Source organism: Sardina pilchardus, chromosome 15 (assembly GCF_963854185.1).
Source record: "Sardina pilchardus chromosome 15, fSarPil1.1, whole genome shotgun sequence".
NCBI classification, from domain to species: Eukaryota; Metazoa; Chordata; class Actinopteri; order Clupeiformes; family Clupeidae; genus Sardina; species Sardina pilchardus.
Window position 1 is genome coordinate 26,574,404 of NC_085008.1, and position 25,894 is coordinate 26,600,297.

Genomic DNA, 25,894 nt, shown 5'->3' on the forward strand with positions numbered 1-25,894 from the left:
AACTACATTGTGAGCGATGCAAAAATGGTCAGGCCTGTCAGTCCCGACATATTTTTCACTCTTGTGAAGCAGGCAGTTCAACAGACTGGCCTAGCCTTTGCTAGCTCAGCACAAGAGTAGCGGTCCTCAAACCGCAAGGCGTCTCTGGAAGCGGAGGCAACAGCTGTATCAAAAAGCTTGCTCAAATTTGGTCGCCTCCAGACACTGCAAGCAGGGCGTGGCTCAGACTCCCATGACTTGCAGCAAATGCGGAGAGGGACGTCGACGTTTGCTCACGAGGCCCTGATAAAAGGACAGGCTCGGTCTTCGAAAATCAGAAGATAATGGCAGCAGTGGGATTTGACTGGAGCCTGAACGCCAGCTGCCGTCGGATCGGCCGGGGAAAATATTGAACAATGTTGAGAGAGGGCCAATCGCGTTTCGCCATTTTCAAAATTTCTCAACATTTCCAGCCAATCGCCATCCCTGCTCTTCATTATTTTCAACATTCGACCAATCAGAAGCGAGAAATATTGAGCGAGGCCTGCTGCTCAGGGATGCGTTCACGTTCGTTAGGAGTATCTGTCTAGCTATATTATGTATACCCTATGTAGGGAATTGCTAGCCCATTTGCTGCCCTCAGCGTTAGTCAAGGAATTTCCCCCACCCCCCTGAGGACTGCTTCTCCAAAATGTTTGCGGAAGAAAGAATGACTAAAAAGACTGACCTGAGAGCCCGTATCCAGAATGCATGGAACCTTTGTACCCTGTACGGTAACCTCCACTTGGGGGCAATCTCCCACCATCGAAGGTCCTTGGGCCTGGGGCTTCTCTGTTGCCCCCACGGTGACTTGCCCCAAGGCAACCGAGGGTTCTAAAAACCCGACGGCGGCTGACGGCGGCGGGGGCAAAAAGGCTGGACATGCCCGGACTCTCCACAGTCGCGACAAGTCGGCCGGCCTTGAGCATCCCACCGGAAAGGCTGGGATTCACCAGTGGGTCCCCGGGTGGGCCTCGAGCGTGAGGGCGCCATGGTAGGTGGGGGGCCAGGGTCTTGATGGGCCGCCACTTGGGGACCGTGCAGGTGAAGCTTCCTCAGGTCCTTCAGAAGGAGAAGGGTTTGGCTTAGAGCGGATACCTGCTCCTTGAGCTCCTTCTGCAGCTCAGACTTCAGGGATTCTTTCCATTGCTGCCACGAAGCATCAGTTGTGGGGCTCGTTTGTGGGACTGGAGCTGGCGGTGCAACCTGAGCTCGGCAAACTTGTGCCTCGCTGTGGTTCAGCTCTCTGTCCAGAGCTTTAGCCTCCGTGCATGTAGCGGCAAATGTCAAGTCGGGCAGACGGCGCAGTTCTTGCTGCAGTTCTTGCTGCACCGACCCTGGCTTCAGGCCCATAGAGAACTGGGCCCGCAGCATCTCGTCGTCGCCCCCTGCTGGTGGGGCGTCCACTGCACGCCATCGCTGGTGAAGCTCCCTCAGCCGAAGGGTAAAGGAGCCAACACTTTGCCACTAAACTTGGGGATCCAAGGCCCACCCATAAACCATAGCATTAAGATGGTGCTAGTATCTCTAACTGGGTTAGAGCCCCATCCCCTGGCTGATTAGCGTCCATGTTGTGGTGTGTACTGGAATCCTGCCGACTACGCCACTAAAGGGTGTCGCCCGCCAGGCACCACACCCGACAAAGATCCCAGATACACACACACCACAAGGAGGCAAGATTTATGAAAATACAAACAAAGTTTATTTAGCGCTCTTCATCTAAAAACATAGCAGACAGTCTGTTGGGGGGACAAGGGTGGCATCTAGGATGTCTTACACTCAAGGTCAGTTGGCCCTAAACCACACAGGTGAGTTATGACCCCACTTACTAGCACCCTCAAGCCGTAACATAATACACAGCAAAGATACGGAGAAAAGCCAAACGCACAGCAATCTATACACTCATACACTCTATCCAGTGGACACACTTAATTAGCCAGACACGTATTGCACACTGACAGTCCTCAACACCATTTTCCCCCGTACCCCAAGACTCCTAACTACCCCAGGGAGACATTATTATCAACTAAGAAAAATAGAAAAAGAATAATAACACTAATGCTCATAAATCACAGTAATAATAATTAGTAATAGTAATGACAATAATGTTCGTTGGCAAGACTCTCGTCGTGATCATTGGATGTGTTGTGAAGATCCTCGCTCGCCTCCGGGCCCGTCGAGCTGGTTCACCTCCTCGTCTTCAGCACAGCACACCTTAGAGTCGGACAGCCAACAGCAACGTAACTACACAGACAGGAGATCGATAAAAGAGAATAAACAAGCGTCCTTCCCTGTTCCGTGTTGTATGGTCGGCGTGGTCTTCTCCTGCAGCAATCCTGGCCGGAACACACAGGAACACCGTCCTCGATAGCCGCCTAGCCAGAGGTCCCGTCCTACCGATGGCTCTTCTCCCTCTCGTTGGATAGCCTGGACATTTTGGGGCAGCCGTGGTGTACTGGTTAGCGCATCGGGCTTGTAACCGGAGGGTTGCCGGTTTGATCCCCGACCAGTCCACCACGGCTGAAGTGCCCTTGAGCAAAGCACCTAACCCCTCACTGCTCCCCGAGCGTCGCTGGTTGGGCAGGCAGCTCACTGCTCTGGGTTGTGTGATTCACCTCACTGTGTGTTCACTGTGTAATGTGTGTTCACTAATTCGGTTAAATTGGGTTAAATGCAGAGAACTGAATTTCCCTCACGGGATCAAAAAAGTATATATTCTATTCTATTCTATTCGATTCTATTCATTTTATCCTCCCCGTTCGCGCTGTAGCTAGAACCATAGCCAACCAGCAACAAGCTGGTAGATTGCCTGTCTAGCAAGACAGCTGTGGGCAATGGTGTAAAGCTCCAGTCCAATGCAATTAACAAGACAAGTCACGCTCACCTAGAGTTCATAATGTTCTTACAATGAAGAGTCCACATTCTGAGGTAATGTCCACAATTCTCCCATCAATAACAAATGGTCCATAATAAAACATCCCCTAGAAACCCCTCCCCTTTTCTTGCCCAGTTGCACAAGCAGTCTTATTCACAAAACATACGTATCCCCCCTAGGTGACATGTGTGTGTGTGTGTGTTTGTGTGAAAGTCTTCGTTGCTGGTGCCCTTGTGGGTCAACTCAGCAACATGCAGTTTGTGGACAAGAGGCAGATGTAACGGACTGACGTTTCTGTTTGAAAGAGGTGTGTGTGTGTGTGTCTTCGTTGGTTCTTGTGTCATAATATTGGGAAGATTTTCCCGACACCGGTGTACAGTATTTCTGAATATGAATGCTGTCTGGACAGGAAATGGCATAGCTTTTATCACATGCATGCAACCTATCCAAAATCAATTTCATATTCAGACACGCTAATCAGTAACAGCCTGGTTGCTTTGACATATCAAAACCAAATTGTATCCTATTACATCATTTGAACAGGTGAGTCGTCCTTAGGGATGGGCATAAACAATCGACGATCGAGGATTGATCATTAAGAATTTCGTTGATTGCATGCATTTGTAATCGATGAAACTATTGCAGGTAGTGTGAGTCTTGAAACAATTAAATTAATTTCACTGCGTGGCAACAATGAAACATTTTACTAGCCGGGGGAAATGTTTTACGCCATTCTCAGTTACCTGCGACTTTCCATTTTGATTTCATTAGTAATCATGAAGAGGTCACGGTGAAGTGTGGTGTGGGACCATTTTCATTTAAATTTTGCTATGTAGTGACTTAGTTCGCTGCAAACACTAGCCTACAATAACATGTATGGTTATGGTTATGCTATTTAGCAGAGGCCTTTGTCCAAAGCGAAGTTCAACACGGCCATAACTCAAACTATGCAGCCTACCACTTGAATGAATATAGCGGTGCATCCTGTAACGTTATTTACTTAACTGGTAGAATGTCACTACGAAGAAAAGAAGCAGGAGCTGTCTGTGAGATTTTACCAGTCTGGTGATACTAGATTATGTCGTGACAGAATGTGATGCTGGTTTCAATAAATGTATAAGGGCAGCCTATCATCTTAATGAACTTGTAGATCCATTGGGTCATTTTCTCAGCTCGTTGAGCATCGCATATCCTCCATGTTAAATTCGAGTTGATGCTAGGTTGAAACTGAGTGAGCGCAATCAAAACGGAAAGTCGCAGGTAACTGAGAATGTCGTCTAATATTGCCCCTGCTTGGTAAAATGTTTAATTGTTGCCACACAGTGAAATTGATTTCATTGCTTCAAGACTCACACTACGCAACAAACACGTTGTAGTTTTGTATTTTCATTGCATTTTAAATGTGATAAACAATAAATTATAATATAAAAATATTAATTATTAATCGATAGTTGATCGTTAATTCTCCCGACGATTGACGAAGAAAATCGAATGCCCATCCCTAGTCGTCCTGTTTATTTTACCATCAATTTGAGGCTATAACACATTGCAACTTATTCAACAGTGAGTAAACTGCGGATGTTCCTGCAAAACAGGATAGCTATACTCCTAGCATTACTCGTATTTGTTCTAGAAACATGCCTAGTTCCTTAGGCTCCTTCCTTCCTTCAGTGGTTACGTGTTTCATGCTGGCTACACATGAACAACTCATACATAATTCAACACAAGGTCTACAGACCTTAGAGGTGTACATTTCATTTCCATGCATCAAAGCGTTCGCCTGTGGCAGCCAATCAAATTTGATGGCGAAGCCTCCAAACAGGAAGTGAGGTCAAATCTCAAACACTTTGAGGTGTCAAGACCATATTTGGCAGGATGATTTTGGACACCATTCAAAGTAGCCTCGGTAAATTTGGTGTAATTTGGCCACTAGGGGGCGTCGCAATTAGCACAAATGCATTTTGGCTCATATCTCTTTACGTGTTTGGGATGACATCTACATTTTAGCATTGGAGGTGCTCTGGGACATACCACTGATGAACCTAGGCAACCCGTCACGTCAGTGTAAGAATTCGGCAATCGAGGGCAACGCCGCCAAACTCGAAGCAGCTTCGCATCTTGGCCAAACTTTGGCGCTTTGACCTGAGGGCGAGTGGTCACGTCTCCTGCCGGGGTGCTGTCGCGGCGCGTCGGAGCAAGCACACTTTGCACTTTCCCACCGGGGAAATGAATTCTAGTTTAGCTCCACTTAGTCCGCGAATAATGAGACCGAGAAGAAAACTTGCCATGTCTATAACTGCTTTCACTTCCCCGAGTCGTGCACGCAACAGACACATAACCATATCAAGAAGTCTTCACAATGACATTTTAAATGTGAATCTTTATTATTTTACACAATTGGATATAGTTATGACATTGATAGCCTATGACCTCATGTCGGAATGGCAGGTTGTTTGAAAAAAAAGTTAAATACCGCCACTGCGACCATGACACATGACATTTTTTTTTCGGAGTGGTGGGACTTTTTCCCATAAAGAGACATGCCTCCACTACGACAATTGGACGTCAATGTCGGAGTGCTGGTATGTCGGAATGAACGGCGGTAGCCTTGACTTTCGACTTCTCCACCTGAATGTGCCCATCGCTCCTCCAGCCATGTTGACCCCAGGCCTGCTACTGACCTCCTGATGCATTATGGGTATGAAGGGGATGGCTTGTCGAGGGCTATTATATGTCCAGAAGTCAAGCGTGCACGCTGGATAGTACCTTCTTTCCAGTAGCGTCTTAGTTAGCTTGCTCCTCAGTATGCGTCCATACCTACATTTGGACAGCACTAACTAGTTGGCGTCACCTGACTCGGGGAGGGGGGTGTGTTGACGATTTGCATGACGTGTGGAGCTTGACCTGCGCTGCGCAATGGATTATGGGATATCTGAGGCCAAAAAAGATGCATCGATGCATGCTTGGAAATCACGCCAAACGAAGTACCCAACTAGTGAGAGCACTTGACTTTCGGACAGTCTATTCTGACGTAACTTCCGGAAAATGCACACTGCCCAGCGTGCGTACTGATGTTCCAGACACAGCCAAAGTACTAGGTAGCCATCACTAGGTATTTCAAAGGACTGCTCCTGTTTGTATGTGTGTGTCGTTGTTGGGATGGGTGAGTAGATGTGTGTGTGACTGATGAGTGTGTGAGTGTTTGTGTATGTCTCTACTACCGGTATTTTTTCGGATGTGTGTGCAGGTATATGTGTGAGTGTGTGAGTGAGTGTGTACATCACATGTGTGTGTGTAAAGTTGGTTGTGGGCTCTTCTTAATGTACTTCACTTTGTTTCACCGCCCCTGCAGGCTTGCGTGGTCTGATGATCGCAGTCATGATGGCTGCCCTCATGTCGTCCCTCACGTCCATCTTCAACAGCAGCAGCACGCTCTTCACCATGGACATCTGGCAGCGCGTGCGACGCCACGCCTCCGAGAGGGAGCTCATGGTGGTGGGCAGGTAAACAGGAAGTCAGTGACACTTACACAACAAACACACAAACAAGCAAACAAACAAGCATTACTGGGTTTGAAATATTCACTGTTTATCATAGTTATATTTTGTTATTCACCACATAGTGCTTTATAGTACATCACTAATACTGAGGTTATTCACTATATACTGCTTTATATAGCACCAGGGGGTCAGGATTTGATTGATTAGCTTCGCCGATTAGCAAGGCACTTCCTCGTCGCCATTTTCCAGAAATACATCATGTCCGGTGCTGTTTTCCCACAGTTTTCCTCATGCTGATTGGTGGCTGTTCCACTCTCAGCTCATGCACGAGCTTAGTGTGGGCACAAGCTCTCCTTCTGTACCTTACGTCAATCAGTAACCTGGCACTAATTGGCTAAGTAAAACGGCACCGGAAACAAGCCCCTTGAAACGCCATGTTGAAGCCTGAAAAATGTTTGCCAATTTTCACTAGCCTAGCATTCCCACTGAAATGAATGGGGGCGGGACTTGTTCACTTTCTCCAGTTCTTATAATACCTCCATGTATAGCACATAACCATACAGAGCTTATTCATTACAGTGCTTTGTGTAACACTTGACTAGTGACTTGACTTGACGATCACGAGCCATTGGTGATGCTTGAGATTAGACACCCTTTTATACCATCTTCCAGAATCCTCAGCCACACAAGCATGACTCAGACAATGCATTCCTACCTGAGCCACATCAAAAACCAGCTGAAACCAGTTTGATGTTAACTTGTCATAAGAGAAGCATATAGCCTTTTGCATTGCGACTATCATTGTCTGGCATTCAAAGGCCTCACTCCATCCCTCAAGGCCTAAGTTCAGTTGTAAGTGCCTCCACAGTGGCGTCTGCATTACCCTGGTAATACTGAAAGCCATTCCTTACCTGGCGTCCAGAGGCATATACTGTACCATCCTACAGCGTTGGGCACATGACTTTTTCATTTGACAAGGCACAACGACTACAGAGATGACCACAAATGGAAAATGGAGTGTTTTGGATTAGAATCACAGACCTTTTCACACACACATTGACTTGGTATCTGACATTGTTTATTGATGGATGTTCAGCCTGTTGATGGTTCCTATTGCTGCTGTCTCTCTCTCAGGGTGTTCATCCTGCTCATGGTGGTGGTGAGCATCCTGTGGATCCCCATCATCCAGTCGGCCAACAGCGGCCAGCTCTTTGACTACATCCAGGCCATCACCAGCTACCTGGCGCCGCCCATCACAACGCTCTTCATCATGGGCATCTTCTGGAAGCGGGTCAACGAGCAGGTCTGTCTGAACCCCCTCGTCCAGTGTGATCCTGGACCAGGCTTTTGACAGAGACGATCGAGTAACCAGATGTCCATGTTTTTGTGCAGGGAATAGTTTCTTTAGTAAATGCAGTTTATTCACCTCTGAAATTTCAGAAGAGTTTATCCACCTCTTAAAAGAGTTTATTCACCAATTGCAACTTTTAACATTCATGTATTATCCACATTCACAATATATAATAATATGTACACACTCTACCATAAACTACACAACAGTACTAACCACTTAATACCACTGCTATTGTTATAAACATTGGACAATAACCTCCACCATCAACAAACATATTCTGAACGGCTTTTAAAAAAATCTTATACCACATGCACGGCTGTCCACCTTACCATGATCAACATTTCATAGTTTACCCACCTCTCACTACACCCTGAAAAGTAGTGAGGTGTCTCACTACTAAATAGGATAGGACTTTACCTCAAAACAATGTTTGTTTTTGTGGTGTTAACTTACCAGTAGTTAACTCATGTCAAATTGTGTGTGTGTGTGTGTGTGTGTGTGTGTGTGTGTCTGTGTGTGTGTGTGTGTGTTTGTAAATGACTGGTCCTTCAGGGTGCCTTCTGGGGCCCCCTGGTGGGCCTGGCTGTGGGGACAGTGAGAATGGTGATGGGGTTTGTGTACGGCACGCCCTCTTGTGGCCAGGACAGGAGGACACACGGCCGGCTGTGCTGAAGGATGTTTACTACCTGTACTTCGCTCTCATCCTACTAGGCATTACAGCTCTGGTCATCACAGTGATCAGCCTCTGCACACCACCCATCGAGGATAAACATGTGAGGACCACACATGTACACACACACACACACACACACACACACACACACACACTCTCTCAAAGGGAGTGGAATTGGACTATTTGTAGCTGTAAGGGATAGCTCACAGCACAAACACACAGCCCTATACTTATATACTAAATCTGATAGTGCTTTGCTTTTTCTAAAAAGTGCAAAACAATTGTAAGATAAATACACAAAAGGTAGCTGTAAGGGATGGCTCACTCACAGCACAAACAAACAGCTCTTGTGATACTTAATCTGATAATAGTGATTTGCTTTTTCTAAAAGGTGCAAAATAAGATAAGATGAATACTTTACTCATGCTTCATTGTCACAACTGCTTATGTAACTCACAAAATTGAGTGCTAATTGAAAGGAATCTGACATTCCACTTGGGAAACAGAGACATGACATTTTATCTCATTGGCATTTTGACTTTTACAAGAGATTCACTGGGTGCCTTGACTGCTTGGAACTATAGGTTACGATTTGAATGGTTTCCACTATGACTGAAGGAATCACAACATCAATGGACAATACCAGTTATTGTATAATGTGACTTTGGTCTTTATCCGTGGAGCAGGACAGCACTGTGTGATGCTTCACATGACCAGCACATTCTTGTCATTGCCTTTTCCCCACAAAGCAATTTCTGCTCCAGGCCTGCCTGAGCTAGCTTGACCTTAATCGACTCGTCTTGTCTTGTCTTGCCTTGCCTTGCCTTGTCTTATCTTGTACGACTCACGTCGAAATTCAGTGTGACCTTTCACCCCTGCAGCTTGTGCGGCTGACATGGTGGACGAGGCACAGCAAGGAGCCACGTGTGGACCTGGAGGACCCCTGGGCCTCCACCCCAAACGAGGAGGCCAAGGAGATGCCTGACTCCCAGGCTGCCTCTTCTGAGCTGGCTGCGTCCAGCTCGTGCTGGAGGAGAGTGGCCATGTGGCTTTGTGGTTTGTCCGCGCAGGCTGAGCCCAAACTCACTGCGGAGGAAAAGCGCGCCCTGGAGATGAAGCTGACCAACATCACGGAGGAGCCCTTGTGGCGAAACGTCTGCAATATCAACGCCATCATTCTCATGTCTTCCTGTGGGGCTACTTTGCCTGACCCTGCATGCTTTCGTCTAAATATATTTAAGACAAAACCTAATTTTGTACAAACATATTTTTTGTAAGTCAAGTTGTTTCTCAAATGAGGGAATATGGAAGCTATTTGAATGTAATTTGAGAGTAACTTGTATTCAAATTCCACAATGAGGAAACTCAGATAGACTCATTACCAGTGCTCATGGCTTGAGTGTGTAAATTCATCTCTATGATTCTAGTATTTGGCAGATGTTTTTTGTCTAAAAGCGACTTACAGTAGCCTATATGAACCCTATACATTAGCTAAAAACAATAACAACAATATCAATACCAAATATCAAAATTACAATGAGTTTTATCATGTTAACAAAAAACATAAACACACTGTATAAATCATACCTCTGTTAGAGAATTAATAAATTAATTATGAGCAAGCTGAATAGATGAGTCTTTAAACACTTATTGAAAGTCCCAAAACTATCATAAGAACTCTAGGCAACTCATTCCACCAATGAGGAAGCTCAGAAGAAAAGAGTCATTGGGTGCCTCTCATTTGGGCTTTTAAACATCCTCCCTCGCTCCTCAGGCCTCGATCCTCACTGATCTACATTAAGAATGATGGGTCAAAAACAATGGGATAGTCTATCCAGTGTTAGTTATAGATCAGTGGGAACGCCCCTCGAGGATCGAGGAGGCATGTTGAGAAGCACCTCTGGTGACCTCAGAGCACCACAATGGATGAGCGGGGACATAGCGCTGGAAGATGGAATTCAAGTAGCAAGGTGCAGATCCAAGTGTCTTATAGGCCAGAGTAAGGGATCTGAATTTAATTCTGGATGCTACATAGGAAGCCAATGGAGAGTACTGTATCTAACATGAGTCTTCTTTGGCTGATTGAAGACCAGGTGTGCTGCAGCATTCTCAAGGCTAGAGTGAGGAAAAACTCTTGCCATCTAAACAATTAAACAACTTTTGTATGAAGGTTTTTGTTGAAAGTTGTTATTTCTCTGCCAGCAAAAACAAAAAAAGAATCATCATTCTGTTTTTACTAGTCTTTAATTGAATTCGATTCAGTTCATTTCAAAGAACGTCATTCTTACGTTAGGAACTTTGTGTGAAAGTGAAAAGTGCATATATACATACACATACAAACAATAATAAAAGAAAATTCAAATAATAATAATGAAAAAAGATGTTCAAACATTCATAAGTCTGATGGATACAGGCACAAAGCTCGACATGGCTCTCTCCTGAAGGAAATAGGCCTAGATCTGCACCTCTAGCCTGAAGGAAGGACAATATTGGCTTTGTAGAGAGTGAGTGTTGCCCAAGGCTATTTGAGTTCCTTTTATGTAGTCCTTCTGTTGTAAATACTAAGAAGTGATTCCTTCTCCAATCCAATTTAGTGAGAGATAATGAGTAGTTCACTCAGTTCATTCAGCTATTATATTACAGGGCTAGCCTACTGGACTGCCACACAGAGAAGGACCAGACATATCTGCCTGAGCAAATGAAACATGAACTCTCAGATTAATCTAGTTCCCACACTATTATAGAACAAGTACAGTCTATTCACAGAAAAGTAATGAAGGGTTGGTTAACGCTAATATTTCTGAACATAAAAATACCACTTAGTAAAAAATATTTTCATAATTATGTCTACACCATATCTAATGTCCATTTGATTTCGTTTGAATTAGGCTAATGGTAATACCAGAGCCATATAGATGTACTGTATCTATATGGCTCTGGGTAATACCAGAGAGGGTTAAAGCGGAGGATCTTTGGTAATACTTATAGTATTTTATTCATTGTCAGCATTCCATTTGCTGCAGAATTAACCTGGTAACTGTAACTAGGCATTACATAACAAAGGTTCTGTTTATGTCATAAAAGTAACCAACTCACATCATAATAGAACATAGAACATACCTGAAAGTAAATCTAAATTCTACCTCACTCTTTGATGAGACACTGGAGAGGATAGTTGATTCACTCAAATTCAAGTTCAGATTTATTTAAATAGCATTTGTCACATATTTTTTTAAATAGCTGGACACCTCTGGTGAGTAAATGGGATTTTTTCAATTCCTTAACTGCTGCACTACAGTGCCAGTAGAAGGAGTTCATGGAGGGGTGGTGGAGAGCGGAGTGAGAAGCACCCAGGAGATTAAGAAGAGACTCAAGAAGTACAAACTTGAGGACCTGAAGAGAGAACTGGAGGCTTTAGGCATTCAGCCCGAAGAGGAGCATAAGTATGAGAAGAAACTCAAGAGGGAGCTGAGGAAGGTTCTCCTGAGAGAACTGAAGAAAGTGGAGCTGGAGAGAGCCCAGAATGGAGGCAAGGAAGGCAGCAAGGACGAGGCCGCTGAGGCTCTGAGTGGCGCCCCAGACAGGGTGGACCCAGAGGCAGAGAGAGGAGGAGCGGAGGAGCCTGCAGATGGAGGAAATGGCACTGCTCTGGTCCACGCTGAGCAGCCACATGGAGACTCCGCTGCAAATGGACCAATCAAGGAGATGGGCCAAAAGGAGAAAGTTGCCCTGCTTATCGACCTACTGGCTGACATGACTGACAGGGTGGACGAGGTCAATGGTATCCTGAGCGAGGCCGGATGTGTTCTGAGTGAGTACAGTGACACAGCACAGGTCCTAAATCAAATCTGCAAATCTAAACACTTCTGGTGGAGTTGAAATAACTTATCTGCATGACTTGCTGTAGGGCTAGTTAAAGCAGCTGGGGTGACCAAGAGAGAGGAAAAGGACATTGACCAGGATGTAGTGGCTGTCCTTGAAGACCTACTGGACAAGGTTGACTCTACTATGAGTGAGTATATAACTGACCAAACACATGCTCCAGCTTTTGACCAAAGTGTTTGGTGTTGATTTTAGTGAACCTTTGTGCATGTTTAGCTCTTGGTCCTGTCGCAGAGAAGGAAAGACAGAAGGAATGCACCACTGAAGTGAGAGCTACAGCCGATATTTTGGACGGGGTGGACACTGGCCTGCGTGAGTAGCCTATAATGGTGGAGTGGGCCTTATACCACTGCACTATTGTATACAGTAATTTCCCGCATATAAGCCGCATTGTGCATAAACCGCAGGACAGTGTTTTATGCAAGTTAAAAGAAACGAAACCATATTAACACCTTATTAACTTCCCCCCTGTATTAGCTGAAGAAATTTAGCAAAATCAATATATAAGCCGCGGCTAATAGTCAGGAAATTACAGTATATGCCACCATTTCAGTTCCTCAGGTCAACATTGCTGGTCAGGACTGATCTTTATTGTTCTTTATTCCCTATTTCAGCTCTGACAGGAGAGCAGCAGGGAGAGAAGGACAGTGAAGTAGTGGCCGTCCTTTCTGATATTGTAGCCAAGGTTGACTCCATCTCAAGTGAGAATAGTACAGAATTAAGTTTCCAGCAATTAGATACATTACTATCTATGAACTGCTGTGCACTTAATGAATGGCTTGACATTGATTGATGTTATTTGGTTTAATTAACCAGATCAAGCTGCTATCAAGGACCACAGGAATGTGGAGGACGCCACTGAAGTCGCTGCCGTCCTAAATGACATTCTGGATGGGGTGGATAAGGCTATGAGTAAGTTCAAAGGCAGAACTACTCAATAGTTGAACAAGATTTCCAGCATGACTTGCAATAACCTACGTTTTATTATTTCCTATTTCAGACCTGGAAGCTGAGCAGAACGCAGAGATGGACTGTGAGGTGGTGGCCGTCCTCTCTGATGTTTCAGCCAAAGTTGATTCTGTCTCAAGTGAGTAGAGGAGGCCTACTGATGAACTTTCCAGGATTGAGGTATACTGATATCAATGGACTGGATGTGTATTTATTTTACGTTTTTGTTTTTCTTATTTGAAAACAGAGCAAGAAAGAGCAAGAGATGAGGCAACAGCTGAAGTGACTTCTGTTCTTAATGACCTCCTGGATGGCGTAGACTCTACTTTGAGTGAGTTGAATATCAACACAGAAATCCCTGGATGATTAACCCATCAATACTTCTAATGATTAGGTACTTATATATGATAGTTATTATACTTATAATATGATTGCGTTGTATTTGTCAACAGACCTAAAGGAAGAAAAGCAGGAAGTAATCGGCGAAAAGAAGGCTGTCCCGAACAACATTCTTGAAGACGTGGACTCCAGTCTGAGTGAGTAGCCTATAAGACAAAGAGCAGACGTCCCAGAATTTGGTTAAAATCTCCCAGGATTGGTACTGATACACCTTGCTCACTGATGCTTTAGATCTGACCACAACACTGAAAGGAGAAGAGAAGGAGGGCACATCTGTGGTGAAGGCTGTGCTTGCTGATCTCCTGGACAACGTAGACTCTGCTCTGCGTAAGTCTGAGTGGAATAGCAAACAGCTCAACATCTAAACACATGCTGTCTAACACTGATTGTAATCAACTACTTCACATGCATTTTACTTCACTTCTGTCAGCAGAGCAGGACAAAGCTGACACTGAGATGGCCCAGATAGAGCCCAAGCATATTCTGGATATGGTGGACACTGACCTGAGTAAGTATAAAGACAAACTGGATATGCCAGCATTCACTATAAGTGTATATCCCAACATTCCCTATGAGCTAATTCCTTAATGCCTTCCATGTCTGCATTAGATCTGATCAAAGAACTGGATGTGGCTAAAAAGGAGGAAAATGGCAAAACTGAGGCTGTTCACTTGGATGGAGGTGAAGCAGCACATAACATCAAGCTGGACCTGGAACGTCTTGGAGGTGAAAAAAGAGCTAATGCCACTGATGTGCTGATCTGGCCGTAAACAGAAGGGAGGATAGATACATTTCAGCTAAGATTTGCATATTCATTTGCTTGTATAGGTCTGCCATTGGCTCAAGCTGAGCACCTGAGTGTAGGAGCTGCCGCCAAAGACAAGATGGAGGATAAAGAAGCACAGAAAGGTACACAGCAGTCTTAATAGAAGATAAGTACTTTCCATGAAATGCAAAACATTACTGGTTTCAAACCTGAATCTCTGCTCTTTCCAATGTACATATACAGATGAGGAAAGTGTTTTAGCAGCCAAACACCAACACAAATGCAAGACGAGGAGAGGAAAGCGAGGCAGGGGAGCCAAGCGAGGAGCGAAAGTGAAAGAGGCCGGGGAGAGTGACCACCCAGGCTGTCAAGACGTAATCAAGGAGGAAAGGAAGGAGCCCCAGAGTCAGGGAGACCGAACAGGAAACAACGCCCTGACGGGGAAAGACAAACGGAGACCTGCTGCTGGGGACAGGGAGGGGAGGGGACAGAGGTTTGGGTCCAATGGACACAGAAAACAATCCAGCCATCAGCCCATCAGAGAGGACAAGAAGGGAGAGAGGGTGGAGAGGCAAGGGAAACCACCCACTGAGAGAGGACAGAGGCAGGAGGTGACCAGCGCAGCACAGAGGCATCATGGGAACAAACAGCCCCAGGACATGGGAAGGAACCGATGGAGAGAGAGAGAATACACAGATTGGAACGGAAGGGTGGAGAGAGGGACCAGAGCTTGGTGGAACAGGGCCTGGGAGCAGGAGAGCTAGGCTGAGCACGGCTGGTATGGTAGAGACGGGTACTGGTACTGGGCTGGCCCGAGGAGGAGACCTGCAGTGGACAGGAGAGACCGTCTTCATGATTAGCCTACCTGATAAGGCTGTCTTAGACTTCTATTGAGCTACAAGATCTCCCTTTCATCACATTACAGTAAATCAAACTCACAATCATTATCACTCTTATTATTAATAATAATCACCTTAAAAACCTTCAATAAAAATAATCTAATCATATTTTGGTTGAATTTCTGTATTCATATAATTTAGGATATCTGCTGAAAGTTGCTCTGGATAAAAATGCCTGGCAACGATCAAACAAAATAGCAACAATGTGGACATCTCCATATGAACTCAACACACATTTACATTTATTGATTTGACGGACACTTTTGTTCAAAGCGACTTACAGTAGGCTACAGCAATGGAATAACATTATTTTTTTAAATTAGGATGAACATCTTGAATAACTGACTGGTAACCTATGTTCTTGAAGATGGCCTAACCTAAATACATTCTTTCCATGCCCTGCTTCTTTCAGTCCTACTGTCTCCACTGACAAACACACATGTAGGCTACAGTGTGTCTTTGTGCCCATAAAAGGTTAACAATGTTTTGCGTCATTGTTAAATGGCTATAATTGTCCACTCCTCAACCTAAATATCCAGTCAGTGTGCGTGATTCTATTAAGCCACATCTCTATCTATCTATCTATCTATCTATCTATCTATCTTGTGGATATTCCAAATACAGTAGGCAAGCAAATAATGATAATGACACAATCCTTTACAAAGTCTCTGGCCACTAAGTAGAATCAGACATAACTGGCTGATTCTCGATGTAGGCGCACGGTCATGATTACAGTGCACATTTTTTCACCTGTAGGCTATGACTATAAGCTATGACGCCTCTTATGTTACGCTGACCTCTCCATTCCATGCGTCCACACCAGAGTTTACGCAGACCACTGTTACAACGTAGGCGTGCTCTTACTCTACACTTCAGTCTCTGAATGAACTGCATATGCAAAGTCACTGCTCCACTCACTTATAAACAAGCCCTTGACGGCACTGGCAGTTCGACATTATTCCAGCAGAAAGGAACAAGACCTTGAGTATCTTAGCAGCTACCTTGATACCTAGGCTACAAGGATAACATGGAAGCTCACGTTAACGCCAAGGTGCTACTTAACCATGCGACGAGTCTACAGTTACACACCGGGAATTTAGTGAACCGGAGCCGGCTTAAGAAAAAATGCCCATCTTCACCCAGTGAGGAGGTAAGGTAACCTTCGGTTTTGTCTTTGCCGGATAGTTATTTCACTTATCTAATTCCCGTAAGTCTTGCGTCATGTTCTCGACCACCTGCACAACTCGAGGGCCGCCGCGTTGTGTATGTTGTCAGTCTCCTATGGTTACGTCATCCGCATCATGCTTTAAGAGAGTAGCACTTGCTAAAACAAGAAGAAACCAGAACCAGATTGCGACACATATGTAGACAAACATGCGGAAAAAATGTTGCTGGGCTCAGTAATCATTTTTAAATGAATACAGCAAACCACCATCATTCCCGCCTTGACAGAATGTAACGTTAGCGAAATGTCCGGAAGTCGGTGGAGTGTTAGCATGTTGTCTGCCAGTGTCGGTTTATAATGGAGAAGCTAGTTTGAGGGGAAGATTAAACCAGACATTTAAGTTAACAATTTTGTTTAACGGCTCCGAGATATGACTTATGTCTTTCATTTTATTCAAACGGGCAACATACATTGTATCCCATTTTCAGATTCCACCTTTTTTTGGTTGGTCGATGCCTTTATTTTACATTGACGCGCGTTAGGAAGTTTTTGTCACTTTGGTGTTAGGTCCGATTTGCTATCCCATTCTCTCAAGTATGCGAACGACCCTTGTGTTATCATCTCAAGTCCACGTGACTGATTATTAATTGATCAGTGACAACTGTCCAACCCAGAGACAACATATGCTCAATTGCTCATACATAGTGACAGCTGACTAGCAAATGGCATTAATGCATGGTGTGGCTTGTTGCATCTGCAGGTTGCTTATGCTGTTGAATGATGATCACAAATTGTTACTTTGCAGCTTCAAGACTGTATCCAGGCTACATTAAGCAAATGGTTTGCCACCATACCTTCCACTGTGGAAACGGTGAGCCATGATTATCTTATTACTGGTGTATTACTGTCCTCGTTTCTTATAGCCGACTGTTTTTAAATACCCAAATGCACTATTTAGTAGACAAATGCATTCCTTGTAATGTGTGAGCTGGTCTGCTCATACGGAATAAACATTTGACTTGCAAACATCAGTTGTTTGAATTAAATTACACTCTGCACATGAAATTGAATCTTATATTGGCCTGAAATGTGTTGACTTGCCAGCCAGCACCTCACTGGGGGGGAAAACAGAATACTTGCCCGCTGGTGACCGCAAGCAAATTCCCGCCTGGGATGAAAGAGAGCTGTCATAATGATCGTTTATGGGAAGTTGGCTGCCAAAGGTTCTCCGTGTGGTGCAGAGACACGGTCAGCAAGGCTTCGGGCCGGCCTGCAGTTCTGCTGCTGTCAGCTAATCTGCCCCAGCATGCTTGCAGAGTACACAGGGGGTCTTACACACACAAAGCTCCAAGCTTACTGAAGCATTCAACCCAGACAGTCCCCCATAACACATGCTCAGTTGGAAAGCATTTCTTTACAGACATGGGGGTCACATGAAGACTCTTTGGGCACTGATTAAACCTATTGGTGTCCATATCCTAGAAGATTAGGTTTCCTAAAATCCTAGAAGAGTGTTAAGATGTGGGTCTTCAATGCACTGTTTTTCTACAGAAGGATCTTCCCATGACACTTGACTGTAGCATACCTGAGGAGACCGAGGCCATAACTGCAGAGGAGCGAGAGGAGCTGAAAGTCTCTGGTGAGCCGAAGTAATAGGCCCCTAGTCTTATGGCGGCTGCAGCTGGCCATGAATGAATAATGTTCTCTATGGAAAGTGTTGTGTAGTGCTTGCTTGCAGTCTCCTACGGACGCCCTTCCTTGAATCACTCTCGTGAATCATTTCCCTCTTGTCTTGTCTGATTTCCTGTTATTGTGCGTAGTTGATAATGGCTTCTTGTGTGATTTGCCTTTTCAGTGAAGATTTTCCTTAGCGAGTGTGACTGCTCCTCCATCAGAAATGCAGTGGAGATGGGTGAGTGCCAATAGCTTGAACAACTAAACCTTTTAATCAGAATTTAGTACTATTTAATTAAGTACTATTTTCTATGAGGACAAAACTGATCTTGATGGTCTCCCTATATATGGTATACATTATTTATGGGGCTTTTACACTGCATGCTATCAGCTGAACTCGACTCCACTCTACTCGCTTTTTTGGTTTTCCATTAGCAAAATCTGGTACTTGGTACCTGGCACTATTTTTGGTATTACCTCCGTTGAGGTTCCAAGTGAGCTGAGATGGTACCAAAAGGTGACGTTAATGACATTGCGTTTGTTTTCTTTAGCATTGCTACGGCTTATTTGTGTCGAGTTGAGCTGACACTATGCAATGGAAAAGCCCCATTACACTGTGTAACATATTTATTACAACTTTTGTTCAAGAAAGTAACAAAACAGGAGGATAAAAGCCTTTTGTTTACAAACTCAACTTTTTGTGGATGTAGTCAGTTTATCAGTATTGTAAAAAAGTGTTTGGAAGAATGAATAGTTTTGCTTTGTGTAAAATTAACGCAAGAAACCCAAAACAAAAGGAACAGTGTTGCAGGCTTAACTGAAACATTAACAGGTGACAGTGGCCCAGGGGCAACTGAACTAAAGAGAATGCAACACCCAAAAGGCTTGTTTGTCAAAACAGCTAAAACGATGAAAATCTTGGTAATTTGAGATCTTAGGCAGTTTCTGTGAGTGTCTGTGTAGACATTTAAAAAAGCTGTGGATTCCACACAACCACTTTCCCACATGACTTCTACTTCTAAAATACTCGAGTTTTGCGTTCCCACATACAGCCACCACCTGTTTGGCCTCTGAGGGCAGGCTCCAGGTGTCAAGGAAGAAATGCAGTAAAGTAAATCCCTTCACATTCCCATGTCATCATCTTCTTCTCTTTCAGCTTGTCAGTCGCTGGGAGTGTCTCAACTTGACTCGGTCATCATTGCTCCCCCACCCCTGGCTGACGGGGACAGCCAGACCCTGGAGCACCTGCAGCCCCTCTGGGCCGAGCTGGAGGGCCTGGTGCACAGCAACAAGGTCACCGCCATTGGGACGTCGGATCTGGACAAGGCACTTCTGGAGCAACTCTACAACTGGGCACAGGTGATCTTCACTTGGGGAAATGTTATATTTATGGAGGGCTTTTACCTTTATGTCGACAGGACAGTTGAGAGTGACAAGTTGTACTAGGGCAGTGAGATTGGGAATCGGGGATTGGGGACTGTGGTCAGAATTGTGACACAAATGCACTGCTCACAAAAAGTCAGGGATATTTGGCTTTCAGGTGAAATTTCAGGATGAACCTAAAATCCACTATGACCTTTACAGGTGAACTTAATGTGACTTTCTTTAAACTTTTGAATGCTCTTGTCCAACAGTTCAGTGTTTCAGTACTTCAGTAGTGTATATGTTTGGTATCCATGTTGCCATCTGTGCTACGGCTCCCCTAGATTGGACATAATATGGCTAAGTTCTGAACTTCTGTATGACTCAATCATTGTAAAGTTTAGATAAACATGAGTTGTGCAGAATCTGGCCCCCATTTGAACTTCTTTATTGATATACTTACTTACTTATTTATTTTTAATTATTCATTTAACTGTATTCTACTCCAGAACAATTTAGAAACCACCCTGCACATGGTAACTTTCAGTTTGAGAAAACTTGGCTTCATTTCTGTCAGGTGTGATGCCAATCTGTCTGTGCTTTGTAAAGTCTTGGGTGTGACTTGCCATCGTGGGACTTACCTGTGTGTGTCATTCCTATGCAGGTGAAGCCCAGCAGTAATCAGGTGAATCTGGCGTCCTGTTGCGTAATGCCTCCAGATCTCACAGCGTTTGCCAAGGAATTTGACATCCAACTGCTGACTCACAATGACCCAAAAGGTGATAAGTTGACATAGCTTTGCCCTCATTTGCCTTCATTCTCCCTTGTCAAGTAGTGTTAATGTACTTCATTAAACTTGTTCTGTTCTTCAGTTAAAAGTGGCATGACTAAGTAGTATTGGTACTCATTTGTATAATTTTGCTTGAGCCATCAGAGTCTGTACCCAACAGAGTCTGCATCAGTCTAGCTAACTAACCTGTTTCTCGTGATAGGTGGAACAACCACTGATATGATAAACTGTATTTCCATACAACTTACATGTGAATCATTCTATTGCCCGAATAATGATTTCTTAGTGAACTGAACATTCTGGTTACATTACTCTTAAACTCCCATAATGCATGGCAAACTCTGACTATTGTTTAAGACCAGCTTGGTACATGGATTAGACCTAGTCCTAGACTAGAAGCTTTTTTCTATAGAGATTTTCATTGAAGTCTTCTTTTAGTCTAGGACGAGGCATGATCCATGCACAGGAAACCAGACCAAAATTCTAAAGATTAAGGACTGTTTTTAATAGTTATGAATGTTATGCCAACATATGTATGAATGTATCATATCATAAATGTATATTTATATCTAAATGTAGCGGATGCATGTTATCAGAGCCCCTTTAGGGAGAGCCGGTCCACTTTCTATTAACTCCATTGTACCGGATTGTTCCTGCAATCTGTTGAAATTCCGCTAGGGGCGCTGCCGAGCAAGTGATAAATGAATTGTGGTCTATGGAGCTAAGCGGCTAAAACTCGTTTTTTTCACAGTTGACAACTTCATTTCTTATGTACATTGTCGTAGTGGCTACCTGAGTATAGGTTTTCCACTGGAAATGAAATAAAAAGTCACTCATGTCCTTTCTGCTTTTCATAGGATGGGCTGATAAGTCAAGTTATCCTGCATCGCATGCATTAATGCAATTTCAGGAGAAAAAATTATATAAAGACAAATGTGGTATTTGGGGGTTCAGCTCCATTGCTACCCATTCATTCATCACTTGCTCGCGATCACCCTCTAGTTGCAGTACCATGCGGAAGTATTTATAGACAGGGAAAAATCCAGAACGATCTAATAAAGGTCACTACCAAACTTTTCTCAATTGATTCTATAGTACTTTTCCGCGTAGAATCCATTTCTGCTTGGGACATTTTTATATCACGCATAGTTAATGAGATAATTTGCATATTTGAATACATTAGGGCAATTCCATATCAGTTGGAACAGGTCCGACACCATGGTCCTCAGTTTTTCCTGATTTTTGGTCCAAATGTTCCTCCATGTCTCATTGGAAGAAAACCAAAATTTTAGCTGGGTATCTTGTTTAGTTTCTGAGATATGGCTCTTCAAATGTGGTTAGACGTGTCCTAAAAAAAGGCTGAAAATTCCTGTATTTAATGAGCACCACTTTTTTTTAAACCCCTCTCCTCTCTTAAGGCTACCATATTATTTTCTAGAAATTTGAACACTGGGGCAGTACCCTGTGTTGTTGTCCAAAATCACAAAGGAATTACAGTCCTTCCCACCATTGGAGACTTATCCATCGAAACAAACCCATATTTTTTTTGAAAGCAATGAAAAAAAAACCTGTTTTTGTTCTCTTATGGTCATGAATGCCTAGCACTCACATTTTTAAAACTCTACATATTTATAGTCCATGAGTAAGAGAACATGTTGATAAAAAATTGAGATGTTTTTTTTTCTTATTTCGAGGCTATGAGCCTTCAAAGTTGGCCAAAATGGCGTTTTTTCCTAAAAGTTCCACTTTTATTGCCTTTTTCCAAGGACAAGATGAAATGCAAATCCAACATTTCTTTTTTTCTGCAATAGTGTGGCACTCCGTAGACCATGTGAATGTGGTAGATCCGACCTGTCCATTCTAATATCCCCACAGCACATGTCTGAAGTTAGAAAAAATGAAAAATAGTCTTGGCTGAAGGAGGTGTTGGTTTGATTTGTATGAACCTCTTAGAAGGACAATATGGGGTGTAAACCCATTTTTTCTGTTTGAGGGATCAGAATGCCATCTTGTAAATAGGATAAAAGTGTTGTATCCCATTTCTACTCTTTAGTGATCCCTTAAAATATGTCCAAAAGTTGTCAAAAATGAAAAAGGCAACTAAATAGAGGGGCTTAAATGGCCAAGTGGATCAAGTCACACAAGGTTAAAAATGTAATATAAGACAGATGAGAAACTGAGGGAGAACACTGTGAAATGTTTAACCCTGTTACGATGGCCTTTGAACCCACTGTGTCCCTAATATCCTGTGATAACCGGAAGTTGGTTTAAAACAGGAAATAAACTTTAAAAAGGCTATATCTAGAGAACGGAAGGTCATAGAAATAAACATTCACTTCTTGCTTGATCCTCATGGGCGAATTATGTCTGATGGAGCAAATCAGATTGAGTCTACGACCTTCCGTTCAATAGTTGTTCGCGAAAAACTATTTCCCATTGAAATGAATGGGAAAAAAAACAAAAAACTGTAAGTGTTGAGGCCAAAATCATGATTTGAGATATTGTGTAGGAGTATGTTTCAGACCATTTGGAGTTGATCGGTACCCACTTTGTGTGACATAAAAAATATATTATTAATTTAACTTATGGATGGATATGGATGACCAAAAAGTGTAGGATTTTCACTGGTCCTAGGGTTATGTTTATCTAAGTGGATCTCAGGTTAACTGTCCAGGGATACCATTAGAACAAATCACAATGCATGCTGCATCCAACTAGCCTGGCTAACGCCTCCCACTTCTCAAATGAGACGTGGTCTGGCAACCAGACGTTCATTTTCTCGTATTTGAAAAAATGCCCAGATCCGTTCATTGGGCGCCACGGATGTCAATCAAATGTGTCTCTGCATAGCTCTTCATGGTCTTGCTTTCTCCCCTGTTCTGTGATTGGCCTCCAACATCAGGCGAACATGGGGGCGTTAGTTTCCAGACTGCCTTAGCAGCGTGAAAGAAATCACCGCGCAAGGCAGTATGGGAAACCCAGGCTGGCATCCAACGGTAACTCCAACAGCAACCAGGAGACAATATGCTTCATGCAGAAGAAATTTGTTTAATGAGAATGAACCTCAGTTAGGGACACAGTGGGTTCAAAGGCCATCATAGCAGGGATTATACATTTAACAGTGTTCTCCCTCAGTATCTCTTCTGTCTTATATTTCATTTTTAGCCTTGTGACTTGATCCACTTGGCCATTTAAGCCCCTCAATTTAGTCGCCTTTTTTTCCCCATTTATGACAACTTTTGGACATATTTTAAGGGATCACTAAAGAGTAAAAATGGGATATAACATTTTTATCCTGTTTACAGGATGGCATTCTGATCCCTCAAAAAGATAAAATGGGTTTACATCCCATATTGTCCTTCTAAGAGGTTCATACAAATCAAACCAACACCTCCTTCAGCCAAGACATTTTTTCATTTTTTCTAGCTTCAGACATGTGCTGTAGGGATATTAAAATGGACAGGTCGGATCTACCACATTCACATGATCTACAAAGTGCCACACTATTGCAGAAAAAAAGAAATGTTGGATTTGCATTTCATCTTGTCCTTGGAAAAAGGCAATAAAAGTGGCATTTTTAGGAAAAACGCCATTTTGGCCAACTTTTAAGGCTCATAGCCTCGAAATAAGAAAAAAAAACATCTCATTTTTTTTGTCAACATGTTCTCTTACTCATGGACTATATATATGCAGAGTTTTAAAAATGTGAGTGCTAGGCATTCATGACCATAAGAGAACAAAAACAGGCTTTTTTTTCATTGCTTTCAAAAAAAAATATGGGTTTGTTTCGATGAATAAGTCTCCAATGGTGGGAAGGACTGTAATTCCTTTGTGATTTTGGACAACAACACAGGGTACTGCCCCAGTGTTCAAATTTTTAGAAAATAATATGGTAGCCTTAAGAGAGGAGAGGGGTTTAAAAAAAAGTGGTGCTCATTAAATACAGGAATTTTCAGCCTTTTTTTTAGGACACGTCTAACCACATTTGAAGAGCCATATCTCAGAAACTAAACAAGATACCTTGCTAAAATTTTGGTTTTCTTCTAATGAGACATGGAGGAACATTTGGACCAAAAATCAGGAAAAACTGAGGACCATGGTGTCGTACCTGTTCCAACTGATATGGAATTGCCCTAATGTATTCAAATATGCAAATTATCTCATTAACTATGCGTGATATAAAAATGTCCCAAGCAGAAATGGATTCTACGCGGAAAAGTACTATAGAATCAATTGAGAAAAGTTTGGTAGTGACCTTTATTAGATCGTTCTGGATTTTTCCCTGTCTATTAGCAAGTGGTCCTTCTCCCCTTATTAGACATTCTCTGATGTTATACAAAATGCTCATTCTTCCCTCATCTGAATTGGTCCAGAGCTCATCTCAGCAACGGCCTTTCAAGAGGCGGTCCAGGAGAGCACCCCGGACCTGCAGGTGGAGCCCTGGAGCTTGGAGTGGGTCCTGCGCTACTCTCTCATCGTTAAAAGCAGAGGCATCATCAAATCAAAAGGGTATCTTGTTCACGCCAAGAGAGCCGCCCTTTAGCTACCACACACCACCCCACCCCTCTGCGATTAAACGTGTCAGATGCGCAACTTATGGTCGGGAAAGAAATGATGACTCACTGAAATCATCATTTTTTTTTTGCAGTTAAACATGCTCTGTTTATGATTTTACATACATTTTTAAACAACTTAAATCTATGACACTCTCTACTCTACAATATGTCAAGAGTAAGTGCCTGTTTCTGTGTTTTATCTGATTTCATTTCTCCTCTGAACTTTCTTTTTATGGTACGGAACCCAGAAGGTTTATTCACTGAGAGTACAGATATAATGTAATTATTCTTAATATATGAGCTATATCAACGTAAGTCATTTTACAACACGGGGAGGAAATAAGCTGATTTGATATCTTACTGCAAAAGGCACTTGATTTTGAATTGGCTAGCAGTCTGTAAATGGCATCAAATTGCCAAAAGCTGTGTTGTCCTCGCAGCTTATTGCACCCTGAATGAACATGTTTACTTTGAGTGCAGCACATTTTTATCTGACTTTTTTAAAAATATGAACGATGGAAAGACTCACTGTTTAGGGTTTGTTAAATTGTTGAAGCAGGTTTAATCAAAGGTATGTGTCCCATGAACACAAAATCCCTTATTTGAGACGGCACATAAAACTGGACGTGTTCAAAGTTTGCTCAAAAAAGTACTGTTCTTCCCCTTTTTGACTGTCTGACAATAAACAGCTCAATACAGCTGCAAGTTCTGCTTGAGTCCAAGTAGTTTAAGATCGGGACATGTCATATGCTGTACATTTTCAAGTTTGTATTATCTCTGTATATTATGTTTTTAATTGGTGTCTTGGTACACAATAAATCATACCTTTTATTGTTTTTGTTCATTATGCAGAAACGCCTTTCTCTAATGAAATGCAACCCTTTACAAAAGATCATGTAGCCTGATGTAAATAAAAAATACCATCTTGAGTTCGATATTTTGTTGGGTTTATTGAAATTATGCAAGAAGTGTGTATGTACGATCGTATTCGGTTTTCGACTAGTTACGTCTGAATTTTGAAAACGGCAAGGAG

General features: G+C 43.1%; 1 protein-coding gene and 1 pseudogene across 2 annotated transcripts; both read left to right on the forward strand.

Annotated features, from left to right (window-relative positions):
• The first annotated feature begins 6,226 nt into the window (after positions 1–6,226).
• LOC134101616 (uncharacterized) lies at positions 6,227–16,166 on the forward strand (annotated as a pseudogene).
• gclm (glutamate-cysteine ligase, modifier subunit) lies at positions 16,152–25,796 on the forward strand. Of its 2 annotated transcripts, none has more exons than XM_062556354.1 (7): positions 16,152–16,464; positions 17,285–17,350; positions 18,034–18,118; positions 18,335–18,391; positions 19,310–19,512; positions 20,180–20,294; positions 24,679–25,796. In XM_062556354.1, exons 1-7 carry the CDS (start codon positions 16,342–16,344, stop codon positions 24,846–24,848), a joined length of 819 nt encoding a protein of 272 aa, XP_062412338.1. In that variant the 5' UTR covers positions 16,152–16,341; the 3' UTR covers positions 24,849–25,796. The 2 variants fall into 2 exon arrangements, with proteins under 2 accessions (XP_062412338.1, XP_062412337.1); XM_062556353.1 differs by having other exon boundaries at positions 16,154–16,464; positions 18,031–18,118.
• The last annotated feature ends 98 nt before the right edge of the window (positions 25,797–25,894 follow it).